This window comes from Panthera tigris, chromosome E3 (assembly GCF_018350195.1).
Source record: "Panthera tigris isolate Pti1 chromosome E3, P.tigris_Pti1_mat1.1, whole genome shotgun sequence".
Taxonomy (NCBI): Eukaryota; Metazoa; Chordata; class Mammalia; order Carnivora; family Felidae; genus Panthera; species Panthera tigris.
The window spans coordinates 13,520,797-13,535,098 of record NC_056675.1 but is presented as its reverse complement, the minus strand read 5'-3'; the positions used below and the strand labels follow the sequence as shown (position 1 = coordinate 13,535,098).

At 47.4% G+C, this 14,302-nt stretch overlaps 1 protein-coding gene across 6 annotated transcripts in view; it reads right to left on the bottom strand.

The window, feature by feature from the left end:
* AUTS2 (activator of transcription and developmental regulator AUTS2) overlaps positions 1 to 14,302 on the bottom strand; it is a 1,113,014-nt gene that overhangs the window by 308,938 nt on the left and 789,774 nt on the right. For all 6 annotated transcript variants that reach the window (XM_042970860.1, XM_042970862.1, XM_042970861.1 and 3 more), the window contains one exon: positions 13,970 to 13,999. In XM_042970860.1, coding sequence (XP_042826794.1) covers positions 13,970 to 13,999 — 30 coding nt within the window. The remainder of the gene's footprint in view (positions 1 to 13,969; positions 14,000 to 14,302) is intronic.

The window sequence follows — 14,302 nt, the reverse complement described above, 5'->3', positions numbered from 1 at the left end:
GCTATGGGTATGGCGCTTTAACACCTTTAGATAAAAGGCTACCCAGGTCTAACAACAGTTAGATGGACACCCTTCACGCTACCGAAACGCACACTGGAATGTGCTTAAGGTGGTACAGTTTGTCACGGGTATTCTGCCGCAACGAAAAATAAAGGAAGTCATTCTGGATGTCATTTTTAAAAAGGCTACGTAAATATCAGGTGCTATGATTAATGTATGGTTATTGTGTCCTTAATGGCTACAATCACCATGTATGTTTATTCCTCCGTTACATGCAGACGAAATCTCTGCGTTCTGCCCGGGCTCCCGCTCACACCCACAGTTCCAAATGTCTCCACTGCTCTGCTGGCTGCTGGCCTCCCAGATGCTGACCTACAGTTCTGAGAGTTCCTGCTCCGTCAGTCTCCTGACTTCCCCCAGTGGAGGTTCCTGTGGGCCCCTGTGACCTTACATTTCCTGTATCCCTTACTCTTGGTGTCCAAGTGACGGCAGCACCAATCCCCACCCAGACGTCCTTGAAACCGGTCATCTGTGACTGCTCTCTGAACCCCCACATGCCAGTGGTCACCAAACCACGTTCGTTCCACTTCCAGAAAGGTCCCCAAATCTAAATCCTGCCTTTCTCATTACTTTGGTTGAGATCCCCGTCACCTCAATTTTGTCATCTGGCTGAAGTCTGCCTCCCATCCTTCACACCACCGCCAGAATTCTCTTCTAGAAAGTCACATCTGATGTGTCCTTCATCTACAAGAAGTACTCCGTGGCTCCTGCCTGGATCAAGTCCAAACTCTCAGCTTGCCATCCAGGCTTGTCTCTATGGAGCTATATTATTTAACACCAGCACACATTACAGTCACATCCACACCCCCACCACGAACCTTGTTCTACGGAAACGGAAGCCCTCACGCTCCTCCCATATGCTGAGCCTTTCACAGCTCCTTGCCTTCTGCAAACAAGATCCCGTTGGCCTGTGATCTTCACCACCCTTGCTCCCTAGCAGTCACCCACATCCACGTGTTTCAGTAAGATCTAACTCCAGCGCCTATCCTCCTAGGCAGCATGGTTCGGTGGTTTGATTCCGACACCATGCCATCCACAGCATGCGCTATGGGAGACCTTATAATTCATCGAGGTACCTTAGCTTTCTTTGCAATTAGATCTTATCTCTCTCAAGAGCTGTTCTATCTTTGTCATCTTTCCATCCCTGGTTCCCAGGATGGTGTTTGCCTCAGCACCCAGTGAGGGGTTAAAGTTTCACCAGGAGGTGAAAGTGGCTACGACTGAGCTTATTAACTTCTAGTCCCTGGAAAACCATCTGAGCAAGGTCACCTGTGATAGTTAGAGAAGTACTGTGTGGGACACGATTCCTTTGGACAAGTAAGGATGACCACGATTCCTTTGGACAAGTAAGTTATATCTGGTTCCCCAGACAAGTGATTTACTAACCCTGATGACTTTGGATCCTCGTATCTCTCTTCAAGGTAGCTGTCTTATACTTGGGGATTAACTCATCATCCACTATATTAAAAGTATTAATAAATTCTGTGCTATTCTGAATACCTGTACGCATGAACCCTCCCTCACTCTGTGCATTCCTGTGCCTTTCTATAACTTTTAATTGCTTAAGCAAGATAGAACTAATCCGTGAGTGCATTTACGATGATTCTGTGAAAATGTAGGCAACTATTTTATACAACTGTAACGTGTGTTCATATCGGAGACCCCGTGACCACTATAAAGTGCTAACCTTTGATGATCGAGGCAGCTGGAACAGCTGGCAAGAAGTGCCTTTGAGCGCCTGACTCACACATGGCAGGAAGGTGAGGTTATGCTTTGTAGACACGTTGTTGTCTGTACAACTCTCACCTTTCCGGGCCCTGTGCCCGCTCCGACACCATACAGGTTACCTCCAGAATAGCACTTTTGGACAACATGGCCCAGTCTTTCCATAGTCCTTTCTGGAGAAGAGGACTTAAAACCTAACCCAGCCTGAGCAAATCAGAGTCCTTTCATCAGATTTTAACGACTACGGTGGAAAAGTGTTTCTTCCGCTGGCTGAAGCTGAAGGTGTAATGTTCCAGAGGATGGGTCGTGATTTCTACCAATAGGAGAAACCAGGTCTCAGAAACAATCAAAATGAAATAGGCAAAAAGAAGTAGAGACAAGACACGGAGGGCACTGAATTCTCTGGTTTGTGCTCCTAAGTACAGTCTGTATCTCTGCCCTTCTGATGGTTTAGTTATTACAACACTTGAATTCCAAAAGCGTATGTTTCCTTATTTGTTATTTGAATTTAATTTGTTATTGAAAGCAGAAAAAGAACCTTAAAAAGCAAAACAACACTAAACCCCGCTAACATAAATACAGCCAGAGCTGTTAAAACTTAAGAGCTTTAAAATGACCCAAAGGCTTCAAAGGACTCTTGTAGGACTTCTGCTCTAAGTATGTATTTAAGGATGTGGAGATCACGTTTTTTATCTAGCTACAAAAGGTGGACGAATTCCTTTATAACAATGAATAATTGCTCTGTAATTGATTTGTTGGTAAATGCTGAATTTTTTTCCAACGTCTAATCTTAAAGTGGACCTACCTGTGCATCATTCTAAGTTCAGGTTGGGGTGAGACTCGAAGTGTGGCTCTACTTAAATAAACGATCCACACACGTTGTCATGCTGTCTCTGAGGAATACGTTAGTTAAAATTATTGCTGCATTCCAAATAGACCATGTGAGAGGGATAATTACTTTTCAATGCCTGGATCAATATTTTTGTTTTTGTCCTTTACTACTTGAGCGATTGGATCTAAGGCCAGAGGAGAAAATCAGGTCAGTCCCCTAGACCTACTGCAATCTCATGGGGAAGATCAATGTGTGTTCTTGGGAGCCCAAGGAGGAGAGTGAGGCCAGGGAGCATAATCCATTGTGTGCTAACTTAATTTCAAATTTCTCAATGAGCAAAGCCATGGCTGTCTAGGGCTCTTCTGATGCAGCATTTACACAGCTGCCCTGAGGACACAGGTAGAACTCATTTTACGTGCGGTGTATCGAAGACGTTCATGGATTTATGACACTGCCACATGCAAAGCCAAAGGGAAGCGCTGTGTGCCCTGTTCGTGTAGCATCTAAGCTTGGCGGAGACGGAGACGACGGGGCTACAGAGGTGGAGAGAGGTCCTGTGGCAGAACAAAAGGTAATGTCCTCATTGTAGGCACACGTCATCATTCAAGGGCCTGGCACTCGGGATCCGTGGGTATGGAATTTGCGATGATTTCACTCTGACAGAATAGGCCCTGACCTGTATTATTGGGACGATCTTAAATTGTCCCACGAAGGAACATGATTCAACATGTGCTTATTATAGCCTTTCCAATAAGAGTTTAAAAAAAAAAAAAAGGATGCTAAGCAATACAAAATAATGAAGATTTTGCCAGAGTGCCAACTCACCCTTAACCTAACAAAATCAATGCCTTTCAAGCACCTTAGAAGCACCATTTGCATGCAAGTAGTGAGCTAACTGCAAATGGGACTTCTTACTAATTAAAGCTCATCACAGAGCATCTTTTTTGACCAATATTTTGTTGGATGTTAGAATTACAATTGAAAGTGATAAAATACTCTTTGAACATTTCCTTTTGTTTCTAACATGTTACTATTCTCCATGGCCTTTTCCTACCAGTCCTTAGGCTTGTTGGAACATGGCAGTGAAAGAGGGGGGCAGCTTACTGGCTAAGAGTGCTGCCTCAGAAGCCAAGAAAACCTGGGTTTGAAACCGGGCTCTGCCACTAGCCAGTGTGGGGCTCTGGGCATGTGACCTAAGCTCTCTGTGACTCAGCCTCTTCCTCTGTAAACTGGGGATAATATTAGCACCTACCTGTTAGGGTTACAGTGTGGGTTAAACAAGTCGAAATATGTAAGGAGTAAACAAACACTATTTACATAGTAGTTGTTAGGGGTGCCTGGGTGGCTTAGTCGATTCAGCATCCGACCCTTGATTTTGGCTCAGGTCATGATCTCACAGCTCGTGGGTTTGAGCCCCAACTGGGATCTGCACTAACAGCATGGAGCCTGCTTGGGGTTCTCTCTCCCTCTCTCTCTCTGCCCCTCCCCACTCACATTCTCGCTCGCTCTCAATAAATAAATAAACACTACAAAAATAGTAGTTGTTGTTATCTCTATGTGGTAGCATGAACACTACAGGATGTGAAGTCAGGGAGAGCTACATAAAAGGTTAGGTAGGAATCCTATCTCTGCCATCATCGGGACGTTAGGTGAGTTACTTAACCTTTTTGAACCTCAGTTTCCTTATAAGTAAGAAGGGGGGTAGTCATGCCCATACTTCATTGGGTTATTGTGAATCTCATATGAGATAATTCATGTGCTACCCTGGCAAACATTTCTAAGTGGGTTTATGAGACCAGCAGGCTCAGTCCAGCTGCATGGATGAACACGGATTCTGCCAGACTGAGGACCCACGCTTCCCTCCTTTTGTCTGACCACAGGCAGACAAGAACAACGAAAATCAGCCCAAGGCTTGGCAGGGACTCGGGCTTACCCCGGCTCTCCTTGGAGAAGGAGCTACTGCCCCCATCTACCTCTAAGGGTTAAGCATCAAGGACAGAGAGTACTCTTATATGCACAAGGCAGCCAGTCACCCGCCAGTCTGGGATGTCCAGAGACACACACACCTGCAGGCTGGCTCCCCATAAATTCTTCCCCTGGCTTCTTAGAGCCAGAGGAGAACAGCCCCTGCTTCGGCCACCCCCCTGCAGCACCTCTGTGCAGGAAGTCAGGGCCCTTGGGCTCCCCATCAGACGCCTGCCTGAAGCGCACACTGGAGCCGGGGAACTTGCCTGAGAAGCCAGTAAAATTTTAATGCACTCTGTAGTGCGGTCATGTCATACTCGGTTATGGCAAATAATCCCAGATGCCTGCAGAGGTAAAATGGAGCTGTAATGTGCTTGCCTCCTAACCCGAGCTGACAGCAATGATGTACGACTACCATTAGCGGAAAATATCACTTCAACTAACCCATGATCCAGCTCCGCTCAGGGTCACATTATCCATGAGGAACAAATTACACTCCCAAAGTAAATACAAATTTTCTACACGAAATGGGTACAAAAAAAGGGAAGGGGCGATCCGTTCCCTTCACCGGCACACTGCTGAGTGACACAGATGATAAAGGACAGGACAAATCATTGGCTGACAGAGTGCTGTGCCGTGATCAGCTCAGCCAGCACGCACTCCAGCCGATAAACACTATATTCTCCCCTTAGTGGCAAATACATAATCTTTAACACGGACATGGCTGCTTCAGATATTTACTACCATTCGGGCTGCAGGAACACCCCATGCAGCACTTGCTACTAGAAAAGGAGACACCCTGTGGCCTTGACGGACCCCGAGATCCTCTGCGAAGGTGAGAGTCAGCGTCTGGGGATGGACAAGGGGTTCTTGAGGTGGCAGATGACAGCACAGAGTGGAACAGCTTTGTGGGGTGCAGCTCAGGAGCCATGTTGATATCACGGTCCTCTCTACTATGTGCTGGTCACAGGAAGAAAAGTCTGGAGGGACCACATGAGATGTGGGAGACTCTGGACCAAAAGCTCAGAAACGAGCCTCTGTTCCCCGCCCAGTGCTTTCCCCTGCTGCCTGGGGAACCGTGACCAGCCTCTTTCCCTTTCTGGCACTTCAAGAATCAACAGAGCAACTTCAGGTAGAACACTAATATTTACAGGGCACCGACTAAGTACCTAGCATATGCTGGGTGTGGGGTGCTTGCCGGGAGCCTATGGTTTAATAAGATATTAAAGGTTTACACACAGATATGCGCTAAAAGGAGTCTGAGTTCCTTGAGCAAATATAGTTTGGGCTTAGTCTGCTCATTGGTAAAGCCTGCATGCATCCCTGATTACTCACGGTGGCCCCTACGCTGATTTTGCCACTCACATGTAAGAGTCAAGACATACAACTTGTAGATTTCCCTTCTCACCTGGGACAACTGCTTCCTGGGTGAAACTTAAAAACTCACATTTCAGATCTTGTACATCTGACTTGTCATTGAACCCAAACTGTATTTATTTAATATTTATTGAGCAACTGGCAGGTTTGGATTTTTAGAAGTTAGTGGGGTTTGGAGGTGAACAGACAAGAGATGGTCCAGGTCTCTTGTAGCATAAGAAAGGTGGCAAGGGTTCTCAGGTGGGGCTTGTGGGCATATCCCAACTCCCCCTGAGTCACAGGGAAGCAGCATGTTATGGGAAAAAGAGCCCAGACCCTGGAATCTTAAGACATGGTTCATAGGTCATGTCTGATCGCTTGCTCTTCAGTTTCATCTTTGTTATTTGTAAAATGATGACGTGACACCTACTGGAGAAGATACAGCCCTTGAAAAGACCCGTCACCAAGTTCAGCACGTTGCAGACGATCAATAGTGTTGCATATGAAGATGCACACAGATCCCCACAATGAATCTTTCAACAGGTCATATAAAATGGCATTTGTAAAAGTGTTTTGAATAATACAATGTTCTCTCCATTGAAGTGGCCTTTCTTCTTCTTCTTTAGTTATTATTAACCCAAATCTCATTGGTTTATAGCCCCCAAGAAATGAAGACCATCTACTCCTCTAGTCCAAGAAATAAGGAAAAGCTCTATGACATCTATACAAGGGGAGTGGGGGGGGGGGAACTTGACCTTCCCAGCTATAGCTTTGATTTAAAAAAAAAGAAAGAAAGAAAGAAGAAAAATGATATACATTATTCCACTGAATTTGGGGACTTTTAAAAGTATAAAGTTTGCCTAATTACAAATACAGCCTAATACAGAGATTTTATTATCTTTATTACACCTAGAATGACAAAATTATAGGGAGCAGTTATCTGTAACTATACTACCAACCAGAAATTACCAAGGGGGCATTAACTAAGGCAACCACAAACAACACACAAAGACACATGTGCATGACTACAAAGAAGTCCATACATCTTTACTGGGAACAGAACACTCTCCAACTGGAATACAGAATAAGACAGACTCTTCTGACAACCAAAGAGCGACCCAGGTTACACTCTATGAAAAGCCACGCGCGTAAAACACGCTGTGAAAGGCATCACTAGTACAAATGTCTCTGCTTATGACCTTCCCACTATTCAGGTGGCTCAGGGTTCATGGTCAATTTCGTGAGGATAAAAGGCATCACTTCCACCTACCTCTTCCTTGGCATTGTAACCTTCCCTGCAGGTAAGCTGTAAAATCAAAGCCAGTGCTTCATTCTAAGAGATAGCAGCTGACTTTTTCTCTGGGGTTGTAGAAGCATGAACTCAACCCCAGGTGTCTTCCAGGATCCCAGAAAGAATTCCTTTCACAGGCCAAATAATACTCATTACCAATCAAGTGAGTTCTTAAAACACATCGTGCAAGCTAGCTCTTCACTAGTTCCCGTGCTCTCCTAAATAGTTAGGGTAACTGAGAAACAGAGATTAAACTAATTGTGCTGCTGCCTACCCACAGGTGCACGGTGACATACCTAATTGAGCCAAGCAGCTACAACGCCCAATTCAGTTCCCTGGTACGTACTGGAAAAAAATAAATGGTAGCTATGAATGACTGAATGAACCAACAAAGAGATAATGACCTGGTTCAGACATGAGGCCCACACGTAAGTTTCCTTCAGTTACTTGAAAGAGTCAATGCAGATGTGCCCCGACCTACCCACCATGTTTATGCCCTCTTAGGAATTAGAGAGAGATGAATGAATGGAGACAATCCTTATACGATCTTCCTTCGACACTGGCCGAGAGAAAATACAATCACATGTTAATTTCCCTCTGGGTCTGCCATGTTGTTGGGGCCTAGGTAAATAGCTACATAGGAAATCAGGATATTCAGTGTTAGATCATTGAATCCAGCTTCACATCTGGCAAAACCAAGGCTCAGCAGTGTTGGGTAACTTGCCCAGGGCCCCATCGCTGGCTAGTGAGAAATAAGAAAGTAGGTCTTCTGAGTATCCTTCTCCAATACCCACCCACAGTGATCAACAGGACATCTAGAACCTGTTCTTTCTCCTCATTATTCATTCTAAGAAATAAGCATTTAGCTAAAGATGTCCGACACATTTCCAATAACTCCTGGGTATTCATTTTATTGATTTATAATTAATTAAAAAATCCGTATATGTACAAATTCTTTTTCCAGTGTATGGCATAGTGGTAATGGACAGATATGCTACATACACTTGATCTTAGCCAAAAGGCCAAGAAGCGATTGCTACATACACATTCAATCCAGGGAAGCAGTTTTGGATTGGCATGGAAACTCTAGGATATGAAAACGAGAAGAACCTAATGAGAGTCAGGATTTAAAATAATTTGCGGTAGAAATTTAATCCAAGGATGGTAGGAAGAGGAATTCTGGATGGCTACAATGGAATTAAACCAGTTGGAAATGGGATGAGGTTAGAAGAACAATAAAATGTCATTTTGACCTGGACCTCATCTCGGAGGGGCAAGAAGAGGTTGAGCAGATGGGCATTATGGAAATTGGGCATCCAAAATAGAAAGCTCTTGAAACTTGCCCCCAAATTACACAAGTTGCTCAAGTAAGCTAGGAAATTTAGAAAAGGCTCAGGAGTATCTTATGGGAAAACAAACTTGTACAGGGAATCCAGAAAGCTGAAGAAGAGAGCACCTATTTGCTGCAGTCCAGAAAATAAACACTGGGACTGATACAGAGCACACTCACGTTCAACATCAGTTTTCTGAACCCGTTTCACTTGTCCCCTCCATCTGGAGATGAAGATCCAGGAAAAGCAAATGCCCATTTAGCAAAGCAACAAACATTACTGAGCACCTAATTTGTGCCAGGCACTATGCCAAGTGCCAAGGACACAAGAACACGGCTCCCCGCTCTTGTCCTGGACCGTGGTCGCTTGCTTCGCTGCTAGCAAATTGGAAGGGGGGGGGGGGAAGAAAAATTCCTTTTTTTTCCAAAATAGGACAGGGTCTCTCATTGTCTCCTGATCAGAACAGGTCCTATTTTAAAACCAAGGACTGAGGTTCTACAAGCAACAGTGAGCTTCTGGAATGTTGCTGAGGGTGCACAATCTTTACCAAGTGTGCATTGTGGCCAATCAAGGCATGGGCCCCTTCCACTATAAGCACAAGCCACATGCCCAGTCTTCAGTTTGCCATCTCAGCGGTTTCTGAGTCCTTCAGAAGCCAAGTTAGGCGTGTGGTTTGTGTGGAGTTAGGAACATAAGCCTCCGCTGCTCTTCTTAGAAGCTGCCCCCTTCCCACACAAGTGAACACAAAATGATCAAACACAACACATTTTAGCACACATCAAAACATTAGAACGCACCAGGAAGTGTGTTCATGTGGGGGGGAGAGGGAGCTGGTGTGGGAAATCAGTAGCACTGCATGTGCACCTGGCAGCGTCCCGGCAGGATGTCCCGGGTACTGGTGGGCAAGTCACAGGAACCACGCAACCTTCTCCAGGTGTTCAAAGCCCAGAGAGAGGAAACCGCCATCATGCTCACGGGTACGTTAGGAAAAGGAGGATGGCTCCTATCTGCGAAGAGACCGCATACGTGTGTATTGCGTGTGTGTGTACTCCGTGTTAGCTCTACACAAGCACGTGGGTGCACGTTACCCCCACGACACCTCTACAGCTTTCGAGTCTTTCTTCCGGGCTATCAAGCTGTTAAGAGCCCTAAACAAGGGGAAAGTAAACGTTTCTCTCCGACATTTGCATAAGGCCGTGGTTCTCAAGACAAATCGCGTATCAAGGTTACTTAGGAAACTTTTCAAAAAATACAGTTGCTACCGCCCCACCCCAGATGTCCCGCACGGGCCCCTCTCCCCCGTGACGGGTGTCCGGAGCTGACCGTATTTGGCATGTGGGCCACGGGCTGTACAAGCCACGTAGCTGCCATCAGATTCCTGCAGGATGGCACGCTTGCGCTTGGCTCCGGGTTGTGCCCAGGGGAAAGCCTGCAATTTGGGATAAGGAGTTTAAAAGCCATTGTGGGGGGAGACCTTCCACATTTCGCACCACTTCCATTCAGCTTGTAACAGGAAGAAGTGCCCTAGGGGACGAAGGCCTCACGTCCTCAGGCAGGTTTTCCGGCAGATCCGGAGCCTTCTGAAGAAGAGGGTGGCCTTCCTCCTTTCCCGAGTGAGTCTCTCACTTCCCTCCAAGTAAAACTCAAGAAAGCCAACGTTTATGGGCACTTACTGGTCCATAGACCAGGAGCTGAGTCAAGCGTCTTCTTTAATTGTTACAAAAGTTTAGGTGGAGCTGTTGTTAATCCCATTGGGCGGATGAGAGCAGGAGGCTTGTCCGCTGCTCCAAAGTAGGAAAGGACAGTCACACACCAGCCTAAGCCACCGGACTCGGAGGCCCAAGTGCCTGACCACCGGGCATTACGCCTTCCACCCAATTTTGCCCTGTGGCCCACACAATAAACAGGAACTACTTTTAATCTCTACATTAATTTCATAACCAAATAGGGAATGTTTCTTAGTATAATGGGCTGTTGCCAGCGGTAGAGGAAGAGAGGCAACAAGAGAAAATACAGGCCAAATACGTGGAAATATGCACGTTGCCTCTTTGTTCTCATGATAGCAATTCATTTCGAATGGGAGCCTGGGATAATTGCTTCATTTGGGTGATTAAGGTGCAAAGCGCTTCCTCCTTGCTTTACACTAACTACAACACAGAAAAATCCCACATCTAGGATGTGGACCGTCCATAGCCTTCTCTCACTCCCGCCCAACGCCGACCCTGGCCAAGTCCTCCAGGTTCTCTGGCACTAGTGCGAAACGTACCCCGCGCGGCTGGGAGGGGGCGTTGAGAGGTGCTTTTTTGCTCAGCGTCTCATCAGAGCCTTTTCCGTGCACAAGTGCGTCTCCTGCATGCGTGGGGAGCTCTGCTTTTTTCGCTCCTTTCCCAGTCACTTCCACATTAATTAGTAAGGGTATCATTTTATAAATTACAGCTTCGTATCAGAGGAAAGCAGAGTTTATCTTAATTCAGTCAGCTGTGTGAAATACAGTACCCTAATTTTAGACCGCCGGTTCTGCAGATCCCCGTGGAGTAAGAGAATGACAGGTCTTCCGGAGAGAAATCCCAGTGGGTCCCTACAAGTCTCACTTTTGCCTCCAACAGCATCCCTGGTGAGGCTGCTGAAGGGATCCCAGGACACTGAGTGGCATCTTTCCCCCCATTAGCAATTCAGATTTGAATGCGAATCCTCCCAGCAGCACATGAAAGCAGCCTCGGTTAGCTCTGGGGCTCCGAGGGGGGCCCAGCCAAGAGGCTCAGGCACAGAGGAGGCTGCCAGGGGCCGGGGCTTCGGCGCGCAGCACAAGTCTGGGAGGATGGTGCTGAAGTCGGTGATAAACACCAGACAATCTCAGTCCAAAAGGGGAAGCCTGACAGTCTGAACTGTAACAGAGCCAAGCAGGCACGGCTGCGATTACAGTCTTGATTGCTCCTGCCGGGAGCCCTCTGGAGGAACGCAGGGTGGCGCGTGGCGGGGGAGGGACAGATGATGGGAGTGAGGGCGGGGAGCAGCTCCCTGCCAGGAGGAGGGCCTGCAGGGCCACCGCAGGCCACAGGCAGAGCCCCCGGGGGCGGCGGGTCCGAGGAACACTCCTAACGGCTCTCCCCTCGCCGGTCGTCACCTCTCTCGTGCACCTGCTATAAACATCTCCTTATTCTCCTTCGTTGCCCTGGAGTCGTCCCTGACTCTGAGCGGTGGGCCCTGCTCCCTTCCCGCCGCCACTGCTCCGCTCAGATGCTTCGCTGCTTCCCGCGCTCAGAGCTGGGAACCGGGGCGGCAAGAACACGGGGATTCGGGTCCTGGGGAAGGACTCGTTGGGATGCGGTCAGTGTGCAGGAAACACCGTGGCCCCCAGGACACTCTGAAAACCACAGACAGCTCTACCAGAGCTAGGTGATCATCTGGACAAGTACGGCTAGGCACCTCCAGAGATTCTGAGGTAAGTGGCCTGGGATGAGGCCCAGGCATCAGGATTTTTACAGCCTCCCCCCACCCCCGGATGATTCGGATGTGCATTCAAGGTTGAGACCGCTGACCCAGACACCTGCATGCGATGCAACACCGGACAAACCTTATCACCTTCTCCCACTGCTGGGGACCAGTGACACTTTGGGATGCCACACTGCCTTTTAAAGAAAGAATGTCCCCTTGGATGTGAAATCCAGAACAAGGCTCATCCTCTTGGAGTAGTGCCACCGGCTTGAAAAGAGAGATCCCTCTCTTTTCACCTGTAAAAGATCCCCCGGAACGGCCAGAGAGCACCAATCCCTCTCTAGTGCCTGTGACGCCCGACAGAACGACGTGACGACTGCCAGGTGGGAATGTGGCCGGGATGGCTCCAGGACCAGCGGACGCGCCTCGGACACTGAGCCTCTACTGCTGCCCACGCGCCTCTGGCACCCACTGCACGCCGGTTGCCTGAGACACCAGGGGCCCGGCTTGCAAGGAGCTGAGACTCCCAGGGGCTGGAGGAAGGAAGCTCCTACTTGTCAGTTAAACAAAAGAATAATCCACAGCCCCCTTTGCAGTGTGTACTTTCACTGTCATCCAACAGCCCATTACCATGTCACAGCACAGCGCACCCTTCCATAGGTCACTTTGTTTAAAATGACATGGATAATGCACATGTCAGCAAGCTGACAGTCCTGGCCGTCCTTCAGAGATAAAAACCTCAAGGCGAGAGCCTGTTCTTATCTAGGGGACATGCATTGGTCTATCATCCAAGTCAGGCAGAACATGATTTCTCCAGAGAGCACTTTTTTCATTTCCTGATTTTAAGGAAATCAAATAAGCACCATTTGTCTTCATCTGAATATGCTTGACCTGCTCAAATGATGATGTCTCGCATTTTATAACAGGCTACATATGCTGAATTCAAATTAACGACAGTACAGAACCAGAGCCTTTAGATCTCTCTTGGAGGCTGGCAGCAGAGAAGGAGGGAAAATTCTGGGCCTGTTGGGAAGATCCCGCCAAACACGAACTGCGGGATTCTGAGTGAAATCCACAGGCACGTAGGAGGTGAAAGGCACAGAATGGGGCTCAAGAACGCCAGCTCCACAGGACAGACCCGGAAACCGGGGAGGTCCCTTCCCTGAGGCCGAGCAATATAGAAACCGTGACGTTCGGGTAACTCTTGATGAGGTTCATAAGGGAGGAATGAAATTAGCAAGAAATTTGACTGAGGGGTGGGGACAGCTAGAAAGAAAGACCAAACGGACAAATAATCCCTCTGCTTCAAGCACAGAAAGTTCACTTTACCGGGCTGTGATCCAATCTTCTGAAAGCTCAACAACTGAGCTCCTTTTCCGGATCCATGTTGAACTGGACGCACAGAGGCTGGCGGCCATCAGCCTCCACACAGAGCGGGTACCTGCGGGAAGAACCGCCCTCCCACCTGGCCATCCACCTGGGCGGGAAGACAGCAGTTGCCACCTGCCTTGCCCTGCCCACCCCTCGTCCCACGGTAAGATTCCGAGAAACACACTGTTCACATTTCCATCAAGAAGGCCAATATGTACAGTAAGGCGAGAAGAAGCATAGAGGTCAGTAAAAGAAATGAAGAAATGACATTACAAATGCAGGCTAGCAAGTTTAATGTTCTAATCAAGGATTCAAAAAGAAAAATCAGATGGCTATTAAAATGGTTTCCTCTTTTAAAATCTGTAAAAGTGAAAACCTGATGACGATATATCCAATATTAACGGGTGTGTTTAAAAAAAGTGGGCCTCACATATTAAATACATTATTTCTTATCACAGGAAACATCGCTGTGTAAATAAAGCTGGTCTTTGCAGAAAAGGTACGGTCAATAGCAGGCTGGTATCCCACCACCCTGTGACCGTGTGCGAGAACCACGGTGCTCGACTCTGCCCACAATGGTGGGGCGGGGCGGGGGGATCTTACCTTCTCTTCCTGGTCACTGTCGCTGTCACACTGAAAAGAAAGATAAGAGAATAAGGGTTAGTGAAAAAATCGAGTAGATTTTTATTTTTGATACAGAAAAAAAAAGAAGAAAGACAAATAGAGGAAATAAAAAAATGCTGCCTAAGCTGTACAGAGTTTCTTCAGTTCAAACGATGATAAACAGAATCAGAAGCGAAATGCTGTGAAGTTGCTCTGTTGATTTCATTCGACGCCTGCGCTCTGTGCCTCTTCCTGTGGTCAGTCTGGCAAGGTGCTGGATCACAATGGTGAGCACCCCCACTGCACGGGAGAGGGGATGCCCATCAAGGAGCC